Below are 20,098 nucleotides of genomic sequence, written 5' to 3'. Positions count from 1 at the left end.
CACACGTGAAGCCCAAGCACCTGCCAGACAACACCCAGAATTTGCTGGGGCCAAACTAGTGTCCAACAGAGGCTGGTACCATAGGCTGGAGTGTGTTCCATGGACATCTGGGTGTAAAAAGGAAACACAGCCTTCTTTTGACCCTGATGGCTCAAGGGACATGTGGATTTGCAATGGTTGGCATTTATTGAGTACCTACTGTATGCACCCGACGCCCATTCTCTCTGATCCTTCAATGTCCCCACGAAGCAACTATTGTCCCTATGATAGAGACAGGGAAGTGGAGGAAAGAATAAATAATTGGCCCAAAGGACACAGCTCAGAAGCGGCAATGCTGGGATAGAAACTGAAGGAAGTCTTCTTTCTTGGAGGACCTCTGGAAACGAGAGGGAAACTCATTCACTTCACCCAAGTGCGTTTTATTCCCACACATTTATGAAGCAGCCCCCATGCCCAGCCGTTACTCAGAGAAGCTGGGTCCCGAGCTCTGAGAGAGTCTGGGGGGTGAGGCACAGACATGTGGGCAGCTAATGACTGCCCCCCCCATATCGGGGAAGACATCCCCCCACACCAGCCTCATCCCAGCCCCCCAGTGTGTCCTTCCCTCACTGTGCGAACAGGACTGAAGCGGAGGAGCCCGAACCTGCAGACGCCAACTGTGACCACCAGATGGCGACAGTCAGCTGCCTAAATCCATCTCTGCCCTGGCGACCAACAGGTCACCCTGGGTGGTCTTCCTAGAATGGGGAAGAGCTATAGGGAAAGCGGGTAAATGTGGCCGGGATGCAGAGAACCTGCGGGGAGGAGGTCAAATCAAAGCAGGGTGAAGAGGTGACTGTTAGAGACGGTGTCCCTGTGCCCAGCTGGGGTTGAGTAAGCAAGGCCCCCACCCGCAGGCTCTATCTCCCAGGGCTGAGGCCGCCGGCCTCCTGGGCAGCCCACAGTTGGAGCTAGTCCTTCCCCATGGTGTAGCCCTGAATCATGCTGCTGAAATAGACTTGTGTGTTGCGCTCCGGGTAGAAGAGGACCATGTAGCATTTGGGACCAAAGTAGCCCAAGCTGATGCCCAGAAGGTTGAGCACGGTGAACAGGAGGTCCAGGATGGTGACCAAGACCCCCTCGTAGACGGACATGAAGGTGCAGAGGGAGACGGAGGAGGTGAAGTAGAAGGTCATGCAGAAAGTGATGAACTTGGCCTCATTGTAGTTGGTGGGCAGCTCCTTGCCCATGTAGGCGAAGCTGAAGCCGGCCACGGACAGGAGCAGGTCCAGGCTGGTGTTGAACAGCAGCGCCTTGCGGTAGTTGCAGGACAGAACCATGATCTTGGGGTCATCGGGGTCGGGGCGGGCGGTAGGGTTGGCGCTCATGGCCAGCACGTTGCCCACCATGATGACCACCTTGAGCGCCGTGAAGGACGCCACGAAGACGTAGGGACCGTGGTAGCGCACCCAGTAGCCGTAGGCGCGCGGGAGGCGCCGGGCCATCTTGAAAATGCAGACGATCTGGAACGAGCGCACGGTGATGCAGGAGATGCAGATGGTGAAGCAGAGGGTGAAGAAGGTCTGGCGGCAGAGGCACGTGAAGAACGTGGGCCGCCCTACGTACGTGGGGACCATGGCGTAGGCCAGCAGCAGCGGCACCAGCATGAGGAAGCACATGGGGCCCCCGGCTGAGCGAACCATGGGCGTGTGCAGGTGTCTCCAGAAGACCACCACGATGGCCAGGGTGCTGAGGAATCCCAGGAAGGACAGCATGGCCACGATGATGGTGGAGGCCTCGTGCCATTCGAGGAAGGCCAGCCGCCTCTTGAAGCAGGACGTGTCGTTCCTATGGGACCACTCGTAACTTGGGCAGGACTGGCAGTCAAATTCATCTGCAAAAGCCCAGGGAAGCTTCCTTCAGCCACACTCACCTTGCTGACAGCCACGTCCTCTGCACCTGCACCAGGCCAGGCCTCAGGGATGGGGGCTGGGGGGTGGGCAAGCAAAGGGCAATGCCTACAGCCCTAGCCACCCCTCGCTGCGTCCCTTAGATCCACTAGCCCATCCACTCCTCACTGCAAGCCCATTCCACAGATGAGGAACCTGAGGCTCATCCAGGCAGCCACAAAAGCTGTGAGTTACAGCCGGTAAGTTACAGAGGCAAGATTTGAACTGAGGTTCCCTTGGCTCCGATCCTAACAACTGCAATTCCTTCCTTCCAGACCTTACCCTATGGTGGGATAGACATTTGCGCTTGGGCAAAGAATTCATTCAACCAATGCTTTCTCGAACACCCTCCACGGTGATGAGCGCCTGAGGTAGGAGGCCACAGACATGGGTAAAACCTAGCCTCCTGTCTTCAGGTTACTGGTCAACCAGGAGAGGCAAAGCCTGTGAAATCATCCAGCAAACGTTGGTTGAGCACCTACTCTGTGCCCTGGGTTCACTAGGTACATGATAAGTCCTCTGGTCGATGTCTATATCCACTCAATTTACTAATCAGGGAGGTCATGAACAAAGTAATTGGAGCCCCAACTGCGAACCGTGCTCAACACTAATACAGAGAGAAGACATTGTCCCTACCTTCCTGGACTTTATGGTCTATAGGGGGAGCTATTAATTTGTCTAACCAAGGATGTCACTTAACAAATATTCACTGAGCCCACATCATATGCTCTGAACTACGCTAGGCACAGGGAGGTCAGAGAGATAAATCAGATCCTATCCCCACCTGCTGGAAACATTTCTTCTCTGAACAGAGACATTCATTCATTCATTCATCCATCCATCCGATGGACATTCTCTGGTCTGACACCCCTGGGCCCTCGGTTGGCTACATGTGTGTGGAGTGGGGATCAGTGACAGCCTTGCCTGGTGGAGGGCTGTTCCTTCTCCCGCCCTCCCTAACAGCGTGCACTGAGGGTTTTTCTCTACACCAGCTCGTAAGGAGATACCCTGGAATCAGACGCGGTCCCTGGGTGAGACTCCAGAAGCCCTGCCGAAGATGAAAGGCCCCGAGAGCCCAGGGCAGGGTGGGACAGGGTGGGGCAGGGGTGCGGGTCTGCAAGTCCTACCTGCAGTTCGGTTGAGGAAGGTGCCAGGAAGGCAGTCAAGACACTCGAAGCAGCAGGGATGGATGCCTATGGGCTTCTTCCTTTGCCCGGGCTGGCAGTCCTTGGAACACATGGACACTGGGATCTGGAGGGAGAAGGACAAGAGATCCTGAGCCCAACTAGCGGGATGCTGAAGGGAGGGAAGCCTGGATCCTGTCTGGGATGGGGAAGGAGGGGGAACTGCCATTAGAACTGGACCTCTGCAGGGACCCTCTTAGTCTGGCCTGCCTGACGCCTAAGCCGCCTTCTAACAGCACCCCACTGTCGAGACGGAGAGTTCCTGAGGTTGCCGTGCAGATAGGATGGGACTCTGCGGCTGCTGACGGCCGCCTGTCTCCACGGAGGGGGAGCACTCCCAAGGAAGGAACTGAGATCTGGAGAGAGACCCTGAATCCAGCCGAGCCTGAAGTCCGCACGGTCTACCCCTGGAGTTTTCAATGATGGGACGCAACAGCTTCACGCCCTGCTTCCATCAGCTTCTGCCATGTGCGTCCAAGAGTAGCGTGAACACGGCCTTTGTGGAGGGGCAGGGTTTTCAGATGAACAGAGAACAGAGATGTTCCCTACTTCTAGAGAACAGAGGAGCCCCCACTGATGGTTTATGGAACACAGGAATGAATTACAAGCAGAGGGGACAGTAAGGGCAGGGGAATAGAAGGGAGTCAGGAGGTCCCGGGAGAAGGGTAGAGGGTGGGAGAGCCACATCTTGAAGTCTCGTGTGGGACACACTAAGAATGAAGGGGAGGTGGGAAGCAACGATGGCTCCTGGAGGGGGGCAGCCTGTTTAGATCCAGGTGGGACAAAAATCATTCTGATGCACAAATAAGAGGGTGTTACAAGAACACGCGTGTGAAGGGCCAGGGCCCAGACAAGGGGAGCCACAGTAGGACCACTTGGCCCCAGAGCCCCTCCCTTCTTGCCTCTGACAGGTCACCTGCCTTCCTGCTCCTCCCTTGCTGTCCCTCCTGCTCATGGCCATCAGGTGACGCCTCCAGACGTCTTGATCTCCTGCCTGAAGCTCCTTCCCGAAGAACCTCAGGGGCTCTCCATCAGCCAAAATGAAACATCTGATCCCCTGCCAGCCTCTCCAGGCGGTTGGCAGTCTTCTCTGCCACCCGCGGGACCACAAACGTGCACCCCAACGCACATGCGTGCCTTATCCGGACCTACAGCTTACCACCCCCTCGCCATCATTGGTCCCCACCACCACCTTCCAAACTCATCTCTTCACTATTCCCTAAGTAACCAACTTCATCCTACTCTTACTTGTGGACTCTCAACCTGCCATTGGCTCATTCATTCATTCATTCATTCAAAAAGGTACTGAGCTCATACCGATGCCAGGCACTGGGAATAGAGCAGTGAACCCGATGAGGCCAAGTCTCTGTTCTTAAGGAATGAATAATTTCATGCAGAAAAGACACCATATACGTAGAAATATGTAACTTGACAGGCGGTGATCAATACTGGGCGGGCAAGTAAAGCCGTGCAGTGGGGATGGAAAGTGATAGAGAGGTTGAGTGCACATTTGAAGGGTGAGGGCAGGGATGGCCTCACTGAGCAGCTGACCCTGGAGCAGGAAACCCAAAGGCTGTGAGGGACCAAGCCACGAAGAGGTCTGTGCAGGCCGAGGGAACAGCATATGCAAAGGTCCTGTGGCAGGGGGCACGTGGCATGGTCACTGAGCAGGAAGCCCCATGGAAGTTGAGTACAATGATCACGAAGGATGGGACAGATCGATTCAAAGAGGTGGCATCAATACTCGGGCTTTTACTCCAAATGAAGTGAGAAACTATGATAGGATTCCACGCAGAGGAGCGGCGGGACCCGACTTCCTTTCCACAGGACTGTCTTGGGTTCCTTGTTGACCGTAAACTGTGAGGGACGAGAGCGGAAGGGAGGGCGCAGGTAGGATACCGTCCCAATAGCCCGGGAGAGAAACGTTGGCCGTTCTAGCTAAACAGGCAGCCGCAGAACAGAGGAGAAGGGAACAAAACACTTGCGAAAGAGACGAAGACCTGAGTAAGCAGGAAGACGTTCCACGTTTATGCCTTAGAAGACTTAACACAGTGAACATGTCAATACCACCCAAAGCAACCTGCAGATTGAGCGCACTCCCTATCAGAACCCCAGTGACTTTAATTATGTATGTATTTATTTATTTATCTATTTATTTTTGCAGGAATAGAAAAACCCATCCTGAAATCAGATGGAATCTCAAGGGACCCTGAAGACCCAAAGCACTGAGAAAGAACAAAGCTAGAGGACTCACATTTCCTGATTTCAGCACCTACTACGATACTATAGTAATCAAAGCAGTGTGGTGTGGACATAAGAACAAACATACAGACCGATAAAATAGAACAGAGTCCTGAGACAAACCCTCACCCGTAGGGTCAAGCGATTTTTGACAGGAGTTCTAAGACCATTCAGTGGGGGAAAGATCGTTTTTCCCATGAACGGTGCTGGGAAAACTGGATATCCACGTACGAAAGAATAAAGTTGGACCGAACCCCGTATACAATTACCTCAAAATGGATCCGTGACTTCAGTGGTAGATGTAAAACCACAGAAACAGTGAGAAGAAAACATAGGGCACAAGTTTCATGAAGCTGGACCTGGCAATGATGTCCTGGATAGGATCTCGTGAAAATTTAAAAGTTCTGTCCATCAAATGACACTACTGAGAGAATAAAAAAGCAACCCACAGAATGGGAGACAACACTCGTAAATCCTATGTTTGACAAGGGATTAATATCCAGAATATAGAGACAACTCCTAGAACGTAATAACTCAATCAAAAATGGACAAAGCACCTGAATGGGAATCCCGCCAAAGAAGAGAGAGAAATGACGAATGAGCACTTGAAAAGATACTCAGTCGTTAACCCATAGAGAAATGCAAATCAAAACCACAGCGAGAGATGCCTCACACCCATTAGGATGGCTACTTTGGAAAAAGCAAAAAACCAAAAGAAAACAAAAAAAACAGAACACAAGCGGTCTTGGCGAGGACGTGGAGGAACCAGAACCTCTTGTCCACAGCTGGGAATGTGAAATGCTGCGGCCATTGTGGAAAACAATATGGCGGCCCTTCAAGAATTAAGAAGAGAATTAACACATGACCCAGTTTCCACTTCCGGGTCACACTCAAAAGAATTGAAAGCAGGGTCTCAAAGAGATATTTGCACACCCATGCTGACAGTGGCATTATTCACAATAACTTAAACGTAGGAGCACCCCGAGTGTGTCCATTGATGGATGAACGGAAAAGAAAAATGTGGTATTTTTTATTGGATTACGATTATTCATAATCATATAATCATAATCCATTGATTGAATGGATTATTTGGTCTAAAAAGGAAGGGAATTCTGACACACACTACAAAATGGATGAACCTTGAGGGCATGATGCTGAATGACATAAGCAGGTCACAAAAAGACAAATACCGTGTGATTCCATTTACAGGAGGTTCTTAGTCAAATTCACAGAAACACAAAGCAGACAGGTGGTTTCTGGGGCTAGGGAGAGGCGGGAATGGGGGCTTGGTGTTTAACAGGTATAAAGTGTCCATTCTGCAAATGACGAGATCAGGAGGTAAAGGCTGGTGGTCCTAGCACAAGAATGTGAATGTACCCAAGACCACCGAACTGTGCCCTTCAAGACGGTGAAGATGTAAACTATTTATGTATATCTTGCTGCAATTAAAAAAAAAAAAACCTTTGGAAAAAACTGGACAAGAAGGTGAATGTTATGTTATAGGGTTTTTTTTTTTACCATAATTTAAATTCTTTTAAATCAATATATACCAAAGCGAAGGGGCGCCTGGGTGGCTCAGTGGGTTCAAGCCTCTGCCTTCAGCTCAGGTCATGATCCCAGGGTCCTGGGATCGAGCCCCACATGGGGCTCTCTGATCAGCAGAGAGCCTGCTTCCCCCCACCCACCGCCCCAGCTGCCTCTCTGCCTGCTTGTGATCTCTGTCAAATAAATAAATAAAATCTTTTAAAAATATATATATATATATACACCAAAGCTTGTAGAACACAGTGAACATAGCACTTAGAGGGATAGATATAGCTCTAAATGCCTACTGAAAGCAGAAGAAAGGTCTCAGATCACTAGCGTTTACTATCTCACAGCAGAGCTAAGTTTATGCTTCTGTCAAGGTTTGGTCTACATGGAACTGGATCACTCTGGCTTTCTGCAGAACATCACGCTGGTCTGCTCTACCGACAGCATCATACTCATTGGATCTCATGAGTACGAAGTAGCAAGTGTCCTTTATGCCCCTCTAGGATGTGAATCCTTCAGGATAAAGGTATATGATAAACCCTTCAAAGATTCAAAGGGGGCCTGCCACACCGGTGATGCTCTTAGGGGTCCTGTGGTCTGGGAAATTCCAGGACATCCTCTCTATGTTAAAGGGTGAGTCATTACATCTCACATCTCCTACCATTAAAGAAGTGGAGCACTCGAGGAACCTCCAGACACGGGGGACAGCATAAATTGCTCTTGGAACTCCTGTTCCAACCCACACTTAGCCACGACTCAGAAGGCTTCTGGTTTCAAGGTAAAGAATGACAAGCCTAGAAAGAGCCTCTGAAGGAGGGCCTGGCTGCAGGACGAGCTTTCCTTGCCACTCAGGCCAGATGGCCAGGCAGATGTGCTGACGCCAGCGCCACCTGCAGGGGACAAGCTGTGCAACAAGAATGTTGCACAACGCGGCTACTACGTGCTACAACGTGCCTTCCGAAACAGGGCATCTCGCGGTCTGCAAATCAGCTCCTGTGGCCTGCTGGGCCTCCTTGGAAAATGAGCACGTGGCCTCAGGACCTCAAGGGACCCTCAGATGCACGGAGTCGTGGGGTTGGGCAGGAAGAGGGACAAGTCCCCATGCAACGAAAAGCACTTGGGATCAGACCAAAGCAAGCCCAGGGGGAACGAGTATGTTCCTCAAATCCGTGATAACGACCTTTGTGTCTCGCGTGAATGCCAATTCAAGAACGCAGGGAGTGATAAAAACCAGACGGAAAGGTTGGACCTCCAGCACAGGTCAGCTGGCCTCTGACCTTGGCCCCCCAGGGCTCGCCCAATGGGCCATGAACAGAGTACTCACAATGTTAGGGATGGAGGCTGTGGCGTGAGCTCGGCAGTGTGGACCCCTCTCTCCATGGTCGGCGCAGATACGGCCACGGATGAGCACCTAACCTCCAGCCCAAAGCCCGTGCTGAGCTCTGGATTGCTTCCGATCTACGCAGACCCTGGCACATCTACCATGTTGGGTGTCTTCTTCCCTGGAGGGAGCTCTGGTGCGTCCATGCAAGAACTCACCTCCCCCATCCACAGGACAGTGCCGTGATCCAAGGCTGGACGGACCAAATAGGTTACCAACCTGGGTCCCCCCAGATCCTCACCTCAGAAAGAGACTCCTTGTATGGCAAAGGGAGTGTGACGTGGGCATGTGACCCCAGGATCCAATAATCACAACATACACCACGTCACCTGGAAGTACCCAGCCTAACAAGATGATGGGATGGTGCTCTAAGGGTTCAGGTGACGTCCAGCTTGGGGACAACCCCTTGAGGGTGGAACCACTGCCCTTTAGGATGATGTATAAGCACTGAGTGGGAGGCTGGTATGTAGCACTGTGGCCCCAACAGCTAGAATACAGAGGTCCAGCAACCATGGGGCAGAAGGATTGGCCACACTCACCATGGTTCTCAGGGGTTCCCTGTGGGGCTGTGAGTCTCATCCCCAGAAGCCTGGACTCTGCTAGAACACAGGTTCTGGTCTCCAAAGAGGGACCATTGCCACCAGCAGACAAAGGAGGCTGTCTGATCCCTCCTCAGTCATTTCAGGGGCCTGATGCCAGTGAGCAAGACGGCCGAGGAAGGCGGAGGTAACCGACTTCAATGAGTGTGAGCAGCTAGGTGGCCAGACCTCAAGGAGACAGGAGGGACTAGGTCTGGAATCCGGGAGATTGGCCATGGTGGCCCAGTCCTCACAGCTGCTGCACACCTGCCACATCGACAGGCCAGCGAGCTCAAGGCTACCACGAGCTCAGACACCTGGGGACCAGTGTCTGGTTCACCCCAGTGGCCAAGTGGCTGAGGGTGAAGGACTCCAGGATGGGTGACAGAGGGAGACACGAGACGTAGGGCCTCCACCTGGGACACTGCTGCAGCAAGCAGGGGCTGTGGGGGGTCCGCCCAGTTCCCGCAGGAGGGACTGGGCTGGCTGCTGCCCTCCCACCGGGCTGGGGGAAGGACAGCATCACGGTGAGCGCAGCGAGAGCGGATGTCCCTGTGGCCTCCCTCACGTCTTCTCAAACCTCCTTTTAGTCCTGCCACAGCCACAGTGACAGCAGCGTGTGGGCGCTGCCTGTTGGCATCTCACCTAAGCGGCACTCAGTCTCTTTCGCTCTCGGCCCTGGGGCCAGGGTGTGAGATGCTCCTGGGAAACTGCTGGGCACTCATGCATGTGTGACTCGGAAGCACAAGGGAGTTAACGCCCCATGGGGTGACCCTTGACCACGGCAGAGAGTGGTGGGGTGGTACAGACCCATGGATCCATCCCATCCTCTTCCCGCCCTTGGGGACAATTCTAAAGTGGCAGTTCAGAAGGTCCTGGTAAGACTCAGCTCACAGCACAGCCTGAGAACATTCTCTTCTACTGATGTTCCCTGTGTCCCTAATGAACTCTCCCCCATCACCTACTCCTGTTCCCCGCGGAGCATATCTTGGAACAAACTGTCTGTGCATAAACCCTTGCCTCAGGCTCTGCTTTCCAGGAGAAACCCAGGTGAAGACACTGTTATTTGTTGAATTGCCTCCCCTCAAAATTCAAATGTGACCTTATTTGGAAATAGGATCATTGCAGACATAATTAGTCAAGATGAGGTCCTAGCAGAGTCAGGTGGGCCCCTACTCCAAAACGACCAAAGTCTTTATAAAAAGGGACATTGGGAGACAGACACACCCACAAGGAGAAGGCCATATGGAGGTGATGGCAGAGGTAGGGGGAGACAACCCCAGCCAAGGAAAGCAGCAATGGCCAACCAACCACTAGGAGGTGGGAGAGAGAGGCCCAGAACATTCTTCCTCACACCCTAGAAGGAACCAACTCTCCTGACACCTTGAGCTGAACTGCCAGCCCCCAGAACTGGGAGAGAGTACATGTCCGCTGTTTCAGCACCACCCCCGACCCCGACTGTGGTCTCTTGGGACCGCAGACTCCTAAATTAATGGAGACACCAACCCAACTGACTGCATCAAAATCCACACGAAGTGCAGGAACCAGCAGCACCCAGCATCGCAGAAACAGGATGGAGAGTGTGTGGGGGGTGGGGAGGATGCCGATGAAGGCCCCTCAAGCTTTTATATCCCCTCCCCCTCCACACCAGGCTGGTCTCCGTCCCTCCCCACACCACCGCCATCCTGACAGCTTGTCTAAGAGGGTAAAACAAAGGAGATTTCAAATGACAGATGGCAGGCACAGTGGAGGGTCCGGGGACCACACCAAAAGCGTGAGCATTGGTTGATACGAGAATTGACATCCTTAGCACACGCGTGGCCAGCAAACGTTCACTTGGCACAGCTCCTGAGTCCCTGGGTCCAGAGAAGCCAGAAAGCCCCAGACATCCCCAGTGCTTGGTCACTGGGAGGCGTAAGGCCCAGACACTCCCCCCACACACAGAGCCCCCACCGGCTATCGATAACAGATCTCCGGTCCAAAGGGCCCCGGCCACCCCTAGCCCGAGCCGGTGCCCAGCCCCAGGCCTCAGCGCTCCCGCAGCCATCCGAGAGCTGACCGTGTTGTTGGCGGTGTGCCAGGAGACGCTGTGGTCCATCCTCAGCTGCCGCAGCGCGGGGTAGTAGGAGGCAATGCTCAGGAACGGGTTCCGGCTCAGGTCCCATTGCCATTGGATGACCTCCAGGCTCATGAGCAGGTCCCCTTGCTTGTCAAAAAAGATTTCGTGGCCCAGGAGGGTGAAGTTGACCTTCCAGATTTCCTGAAGTAGCTAAAGAGGCCAAAGGGAAACAAAGGGAGGCTGGTGTCAGAGCCTGGGCCAGACCTGGGGCAAATTCTCCCACCCCACTAGCCTTGATTTCCATAGCTGCACAAGGGGGCCATAGGACTGTGCAGGTGGCCATCGGGGGCAGTGGCTGAGAGTGTCGGCTCTGGTCTCAGTGACCTCTGGGTTTAGACACCAGCGTTGCCACCTGCTTGGCCTTGGACCTGCCGCTTGACCTTCATGAGCCCCGGTTTCCTCTTCAGCACAGTAGGACAACACAAACCATGTCTCCTGGGCTCTGAAGCCATCAGTGAGTTTACCTGTATTGGGAACTTAGCACAGTGCCTGAAAACTAGTAAGTACTAGGGGCGTCTGGGTGGCTCAGTGGGTTAAGCCTCTGTCTTTGGTTCAGGTCATGATCCCGGGGTCCTGGGATGGAGCCCCGCATCGGGCTCTCTGCTCAGCAGGGAGCCTGCTTCCCCCTCTCTCTCTGCCTGCCTCTCTGCCCACTTGTGATCTCTCTCTGTCAAATAAATAAATAAAATCTTAAAAACAAATAAACAAAAAACTAGTAAGTACCTCCCGCCCAGGTGTTGATAATATCCCTTCTCCCTGGAAGTCACCTCGGCCAACCCTCGGGGACCCAATATCTGGGCCCTAGAGCCTGCTGCTTCTCTTACGCAAAAGGGTCAGCAGCACCTGTCCCTGTCCCCTGGATGCTTCCTGCCTCCCCACCATTTGAGGCCATTTGAGGCCACTCTGCAATCTCTCTCCGTACCGTCCCCCATCACTCTGAGTAGGCAGAAGCTGGTACAAACAAACGTGCTTTGGACTGGGGCATCCTGGGGCCTGAATTCCAATCTGAGCTCTTTCCTCAATTTGCTGTGTGACTTTGGGCAAGTCACTGAACCTCTCTGGGCTGACCCCAAAAGAACTTCCAGGTTAGATACTCCATCAGTCTGGCTTCTAGATTTCCCCTCCATAAATAAGAGAGTCTATTGGGCTATATCTCAGGGGTCCGGAGCTCACCTCCCCTCTGGGACTGACAGACAGATAGCCAAGGACTTCGGGGCCCTAGCCTTCTCCCCACCCTGCGTGGGGAGTGAGGTCCTGGCTCTGGAAGCTTCTCTGGAATTTGCTCATGTTGCTAGGACTGAGGGCAATGGTTTTGGGAGTTGAGAGGAGGGAGGCTCCTCCCAAGTGGTCCTGACTCTTTGGACTGGAGTCAGAATGGCAGAGGCCCAAATCTCTGGTGTCCAGGTCACATTCCCACACTGACCTGGCCAGGCCTGGCTGAGCAACCTGGGATTCCAGGGCCCCAAGGTAAGGGGTCACAAAGGATTGTCCCTGGGACATCTGGGTGGCTCAGTTGGTTAAGCATCTGCCTTGGGCTCAGCTCATGACCTGGGTCCTGGGATGGAGTCTCGAATCAGGCTCCTTGCTAATGCTTCTCCTTCTGCCTGCTTCCTCCCCCTGCTTCTGCTCTCTCTCTCCCTCTCTCCCCAACAAATAAATAAATATATCTTTTAAAAAGGAAGGAAGGGGGGCGCCTGGGTGGCTCAGTGGGTTAAGGCCTCTGCTTTCTGCTCAGGTCATGATCTCAGGGTCCTGGGATCGAGCCCCGCGTCGGGCTCTCTGCGCAGCGGGGAGCTTGCTTCCTCCTCTCTCTCTGCCTGCCTCTCTGCCTACTTGTGATCTCTGTCTGTCAAATAAATAAATAAAATCTTTAAAAAAAAAAAAAAAAGGAAGGGAGGGAGGGAAGGAAGGAAGGCAGGCAGGCAGGCGGGCAGGCGGGCGGACGGGCTTTTTATAAAACAAAATGATTGGACCTGAAGAGTCTGAGAAGTCCTTGCAAGTCCCACCCTCTGTGATTCCATAACCTTCTGAACGTTTTCCCTGGGACTGCCAAAGCCCCCCGCCTTTCACCAGCCAGGATTTCCCCAGCCTGCCCTGAGCACATCCCCACCCCCCATGGCCACAGGCGGTCCATCCCCCCAGCCTCCACCCCCAAGTCTCCCCATCACCCAAGGCCTCTCCCTCTGCCTCATCCCCCCCACCCCAGGGCTGCCCTCCCCTCCAGGCCCCCTGTCCCTGCCCTTGTGCATCGCCACCCCCGGCTGCTCCCTAGCTAGATGATCATCACTTCTTTGAACCCGTCTGCAGGAGAACCATCATCGACTCACTGTGTCTACTCACAGCGTGTCTGGGGATAGGCGGCAACTGACATAAAGGAATTAGTTAGCACACAGTAAGTGCTCATTCACTCGTTCCTTCAGTAAATATTCACCAAGAGTCAGCTCTGAGCCAGACCCCAGCAGCTGGGGAGACCGCACTGAGTAGGACTGAAAGATCCCTGCTCTCTCGGGCCTACATGTGGGGGGAGGAAGGAGGCAGGGTAGGGAGTAGCCAATAAACCAGAAAACAAGTAAATAAACACAACAGAAACAATGTAGGGTAAGTGTTATGACAAAAGTCAATAGGGTGGCTCTCCCAGCCATAGTGGAGGGTCCGGCACAAGAGGGTCCATTAGGGCAAAGGGGAGGGACAGCTGGAGCCCAGCTCACCCTCCCACCCAGCCACAGGCCCCCAATACGGCATCGTGGTCTAACATGTCCGCACAAAGGGCATCATTCCCTAATTCCCACAGTGACACCGTCCACGCCCTTGAAAGCCCTGGGGGACATTCGCACAGGCTGTGCTGGGCTCCCTGCTCCACCGGTAGGAGAGGAAAGAAATCGACTGGTCCTTCCTCACAGCTCTTGGCACTCACGGCTGGGGGAGCTGAAGAGTGTGGTGGGGGCGGGGGCCAAAGGGCCGATCAGCGTTCAAAGCCACAGTCTGCCGCTTACCACTAAAACCATCCCCGATGGGTCCCCTTGACTCCCTGCCTCAGTCTTTCTCTCTGTAGATTACCAACCTCCTGGGATGGCCACGAGTTAGGGCGATGTATACCAGGCCCTCGGTGCCTACTGAGGCTCAAAAAATGGTAAAGCATGAGACACGTGATAATTATGTATATTATCAACATAGCAGCACATATAATAAAATATAATATTTCGCTGGCTGGCACTAGAATTTCTTTTTTTTTTAAAGATTGTATTTATTCATTTCACAGTGAGAGAGGGAACACAACCAGGGGGAGTGGGAGAGGGAGAAGCAGGCTTCCCACTGAGCAGAGAGCCCGATGCAGGGCTCCATCCCAGGACCCTGGGATCATGACCTGAGCTGAAGGCAGACGCCTAACCGACTGAGCCACCCAGGTGCCCCTAGAACAACTTTTAAAGAATAATTGCATTTTTTCAAAAAAACAAGCACTTAGGGTTGCAAGGTTGGGCTCTGAGATTATGGGGTAGAGGGATACAAATAAAGAGGTTAGGAGAAGGGGGAATTTTTTACAGAATTAACTAAGTTGCTCTGTGAAGGAAGTGAACAGATATTTGGGAACAGGGGATCCAGAAAAAAGGGAGGAAGGGGAGAATAAAGACAGAATATAGGCAAAGTTTGGGGGAGCTTGAACGCCAAACTATGAAAAAGCCAAGGAACCATTCAAGCAGAGAGATGCTGGAGAGCGAGGTGTGAAGTGAGTATCTCTGATGTAAATCCCCTCCACTCCGACAGAGCCTCAGGAAAACCTTCTGGCCCCATGAAGATTTCCTGGTTTGGGGGCTGGGGGAGGTGTGTGTGCGTGCACACGCGCACACGCACATCAGAAAAACACAAATTGAAACTCCAAGTCTGAATCCAGACAACACAAACCTGGGACAAGAGAAGATACATAACCCTGAAGCAGGACCTCAGAGAGCGGAGAGAATACACCAGTCCACCCCCAAGGTCTCCAGCCCAGAGGGAAAAAGAAAGACAGCAGGGACCTGGGACACCTATGGCCTGCCAGGCTTCCTTCCAGGGGATTTCACCCAAATCTCCTCCCAGCACGGGCCATGTTGGATGGCAATGATTACATAAATCAAAAAAAGGAATTTTGTCACTGTCAAGGACTTCTGTCCAGCTCTCTGTGTCTGGAGGCAGGGCGTGGTCCCATGGTCTCTCCCACCAATTTGCCCAGAACACAGCAAGAAACGGGAAAGCTAGCGCTGAGCACGGGCACCAGCGGTCTCCATGGCAACCACTCCATGCCTGCCCCAGGGTGGGGGGCCCTGACTACTCACAGGCGGGGCCTCACCTCCCAGGGGTAGACCACCCTCTTGGAGCAGGTGGTCTGGGTGCAGCGGAGGAGACTATGTAGAGCATGAGCCACGGCGTAGACAGCCGAGTACACGCTGTAGACCACGCGCTCGCCAGAGAGCGTGAGGATGGTGTTAAAGGACGCGGTGGTGTCCTGGCAGGTGTCGCACTCCTGGTTGCAGGTGGCCCCCAGGCTGGTCCTGTTGGGTGCGGGTGGCCCAGCCTGGGGGGGGCGCATGCGGAACTCGCTGAAGCCTGGGATGGGCACGCTCTGGGTGGTGATGCCCAGGAAGGTGCCGGTGTTGCGCAGCTCCGTCAGGTTGTGCAGGACCGGGTCGATGGCCCAGGACTCGGAAGCGATCCACACAGCGCCCGTGAAGTTCTGGCGGAGCACCTCGCGGAAGAAGTTGTGCAGGGCCAGGTCGGGCGAGAACAGGACCACGATGCGTGCTGAGCTCTGCTGTATCTTGTCCACGATGGCCTCCAGGCGCTGGCGCTCCCACTGCGTCACCTCCTGGTTGGGCTGCGGCGTGGGCAGCGTCTCCTGGAAGGCGATGCAGATGTCGCGGGTGGCCAGGCGATCGTTGAGCAGCTGGCCGTTGTAGCGGCCGTAGTCATCGCTGCTCACCAGCAGGATGATCCAGTTCCAGCGGAAGTAAAGCATGAGCTGCACCATGGCCTCGATCTGATGGTCCGCGCCCGGCACCGTGCGCAGCAAGGAGGGGAAACGGTTCTTGTCGCGCAGCTCGTCACTGATGGCGCTGTAGGTGATCTGCCAGACGGGACCGCCGCCACCGTGAACCAGGGGCTCCCCAGGCCACCGTCGCCCCACATGAATCCCCACAGCATCGCCCCCATCCCTCCCCCTGCAGTCGCTGCTGACAGTGGCAGCCGGGGGACCCAGCACACAGGTGTCAGTCCCCTCACCCCTCCGCTCAAAACTCTTCAACAGCTCCAAAAGTCACTCAGGGATAACCAGAGTCCTTACTGGCCCCCAAGGGGCTCCATCACGGACCCCAGCCCTCACCTCTCTGATCTCATCTCCTCCTACTCTCCCCGGGGTCCCAGTTCTGCTCACGGGTCCTGTGAACGCACCAGGCACCAACCGGCCTCTCCATTCTCTGTCTCCTTGTCCCGGAGGGCTCTTCCAGACACCCGCATAGCTCCCTCCCCACGTCACCTCCCTCGGGTCTTTGTCCAATGGTCAGCGAGACCCGCCCGACCACCCTGCTGGAAACTGCAGTCCCCCTCTACCCGTTCTATCTGCCCACAGGCCGGTCCAGCCTTCCTCACCCTGCTTGCCTTTTGCTTCTGTGCACTGCCCTCCCCACTTTCCAGCAGACTTATCATGTGGTTACTGACATGGCCTGTCTCTCCCCCAGGAGATGGGCTCTTATGTTTTGTCCCCTGCTGTATCCCCAGCCCCACAACAGCACCTAACACAGGAGGTTCTCAGTAAATACTGGTCAAATGAATGGAAGAATGAGTTACGTCCTGAACTAGATGCCTCACATAAGTACATTAACATCTACTAAGCACCTACTATGTGTCAGACCCTTGGTGTTTACATAATAAAAATGACGGCAAAAATGACAGTATTTGTAACTATCTACCTGCTGTGAGCTGTCTTCTTATGCTAGCTGTTCTTCAATGCATGAAAATTTCAGGCCAATGCTGGTCACAGCATTTTCAATCATGAGGACAATGACACAGTAATAATACCCATACGAATGGCCCTTTTTTGAGGACCTACTGTGTGGCAGACCCTGTGCTAGGCAACCCTATGGGATAATAGCACTTTCTGAGTCTTCCTTTTTGCACAAAGTACTTTACACAATGACCATTGCATCATCGACGAGCCACTGTACCCCACAGACTCCAGCAGAGGTTAGACCCTTTAACCTACAGATAATCCTGGGATGGAACTCTTAACTCTTATCATCCTATTGTACAACTGGGGAAGCTGAGACTCAGCAGGGTTAAGAGATTTGCTCAAGGCCTCACAATGACCAAGACTCAGAGCCAAGGTGCACAACCTGAGCTCTTAACCAATCAGCCGGGCTGCGTTCCCAGGGCTGGGGTTGACATCCCAGCCCTGCTTCCTGCCTCCTCCTACCCTCATGACTATGGGGGGAAGTAAGCCCTCTGGACAATCACTTCTCCGCACCCTCCCCACCTCCTTCCCCCAGGAGCCAGGGGCCTCACCTGGGGAAGGAGGAAGAGGGAGAGGAAGTGGGCCACGATTGTAGTGGACTCGGAGTTGTCGGGGCCAATGACGGCCACCACGCGGGGCACATAGTAGCTGTAGTCCTCCTGGATGGGCAGGGAATAGTCTTCCCGAGCCAAGAAGTAGAGCACGGGCTGGATGTTGTTGGAGATGTAGCAGACGTCCACCATCTCGTAGCCCAGCAGCACGCCCGGCAGCAGGCCACTCTGGTTGTTGATCTCCTCCACCGCAAAGCGCATGGCCTGCAGTAGGTTGTAGCCCAGCACCTTCATTTCATACCTGGGGGTGGGGGGGCCACATGAGGTGGGGTGGGAAGCACGTCCAGAGTGGGAAGGGGAAGGGATGCGAGAGCCAGCTTGTCTCCTCTGCCTCCCATAGGAAAACCCAGGATCTGTCCAAGAAGGAGCCGCTCCAGAAGATTCTGGGATTTTTATCACATCACGGTCCCCATACCATACCAAATCTCTAGAATCACTGTCATCCCTATGACCACCTCTGACACTGTGATCTTTGTGGCTACCATCAGTCACTACCATTGTCACCACTACGGCCTTCCCTATGATCTCTACCACAACTCTACCAACACCCACCAATGTGATCACCATTACCCCCTACAATCTCTGTCATCACTATAGCCTTGGTCACACCTACTATTCCTAGGAACAATATCATCACTGCCATCACTAAAACCATGTGTCTGTGACCACCACTACGAATACCACCATCACTGCCAGCACCATCATCTTCATCACCATCATCGCCATCATCATCTTCACCACCATCATCATCATCAAGTGCATCACTGCCATCACCCCCACCATCGTTACCATCATCTGCATCACCTCCATCACCACCACTATCACTATCATCATCTCCATCACCGCTGTCACCACCACCATCATTATTATCATCTTCATCACCATCACCCCCACTGTTATCACCATCATCATCTTCGTCACCATCACTGCCACCATCTTCACCACCATCACCACCATTGCCACCTCTACCACCATCATCATCTTTGTCACCATCATTACCACCATCTTCACCACCGTCACCACCACCACCATACTCACCACCTTCACTATCACCACCATCACCACCACCACCATCATCACCATACTCTTCGCCATTTGCATTATCACCAGTATTACTGCTACCAACATCATCAACATCACCACCCTCACCACTGTCACTTCACTGGACTCCCCACCATTATCACAGGCATTGGGACATTCAAGAATGTGCCCAGTACCATCCCTGGCACCATCACCCTCCCATTCTCAAACCAGCATATAACCTCCTCCGCCATCGCGTACAGGGTGCATTTCTTAGAGTCAGCCCTTTATCATCTTTTGCACACTCTTTCCTTTATCCCTCTCTCTCAGATTGCCTTTGCCTTCTCTGCACCAAGTCACTAATTTAAATCTCATGCTTGCATGAAGGTGGCCCACTTAATCTTGAGTGATGCCACCACCCCATGGAGCTCACAGGGGAAGGGTGAGCGAGGGAAACCCCTTGCAGTCCTGGAAACACCCCCCGCCCACCACCACCACCACTGCCTAACCACAGTTCTAGGAAAATGCAAACCTTTCCCTCCAGTCTGAGAACCTGCTACAGAAAAATCACATTCCTGCCTTCCAAAGGCGTACCCGTTGGTTTCTAGACTGGGCCTTGACACAGACTCCCTTGCCAAAGTTGGTGGGGGTGGTTTGGATTGTCTCTACAACCCCCACCCCCAGGCTCAAGTATCCTCTAAGTCTTTACTAAGAGATGTGACACTGGGACACCCAGTTCTCCGTGTTTCAGGACTCAATTGCCGAAGATCTTGGTAACGTGAACTGTGTGGGTTCCCTCTGCGGGCCAGTAGGGGTGATCCAGGACAAGGGATTGGCAATGAATGAGGAGGAGCATTTTGAGGCCTGGGTCACGGCCTGGTCCCCCAAGGACCACGGGACCAGCTCAGGCTCCCACCCCAACCCCATCGCCACTTCCAGCCTCACATGGGAGACTCACTCCTTGCACTGGGGCACCTGCAGGAAGTTGAGGTGGACGATGCCCTTCACGTTGGCATGGAGGGAGAAGAGACCACCCAGGAGGTAATCCCCAGCCAGGTAGAAGTCTGAGTTCTCAGCCGGCGCAGCCAGGACCTGCAGCAGGATGAACAGGGAGCAGACCGCCCTCGCCCGGGGTCCCATGGCTGGGAAGTGGGGGTCCCCGGAGGTGGCCCTGCCTCATCAGAGAGCTGGCAGCTTGACACCAGGGGATTTGCACAGACATTTACATAGTGACCGCCCTGCCTTGGCCCTTGGGGGCGGGGAAAGCACCTGGGACAAGTAGAGAGGTCTAAGAACTCAGCGGGGAAAAGGAGGAGGCTGGAACTAGGATGATCGCCTCCCAGGACATGGTGGGACCTGGGTGGTCTGGGAGAACCCCATCTGGAAATAGAGAAAGCACGTCCTGCTAACTTGGACACTCCCTAGCCTGCCACTTGTTGAAGACCAGTCTCGTGCCCCTAATGTTTGCAACATTTGGGAGTCAGGGACACAAATACTCACCCAGGAGACAGAGTAGGCTGACA

At 53.8% G+C, this 20,098-nt stretch overlaps 1 protein-coding gene across 1 annotated transcript; it reads right to left on the bottom strand.

The window, feature by feature from the left end:
• Nucleotides 1-401: 401 nt before the first annotated feature.
• TAS1R2 (taste 1 receptor member 2) lies at nt 402-19,715 on the bottom strand (the record flags this gene model as incomplete). The annotated part of the gene is made up of 6 exons (XM_080802882.1): nt 402-1,873; nt 3,056-3,179; nt 10,905-11,114; nt 15,289-16,062; nt 17,496-17,796; nt 19,534-19,715. The coding sequence occupies 6 exons, from the start codon at nt 19,713-19,715 to the stop codon at nt 951-953; spliced, it is 2,514 nt and encodes an 837-aa protein (XP_080659008.1). The 3' UTR covers nt 402-950.
• Nucleotides 19,716-20,098: the final 383 nt, after the last annotated feature.

The sequence above is a fragment of the Martes martes genome (genome assembly GCF_963455335.1).
Source record: "Martes martes genome assembly, chromosome: 4".
Classification (NCBI taxonomy): Eukaryota; Metazoa; Chordata; class Mammalia; order Carnivora; family Mustelidae; genus Martes; species Martes martes.
The sequence above is the reverse complement of the archived record's forward strand: the minus strand, read 5'-3'. Positions and strand labels throughout refer to the sequence as shown.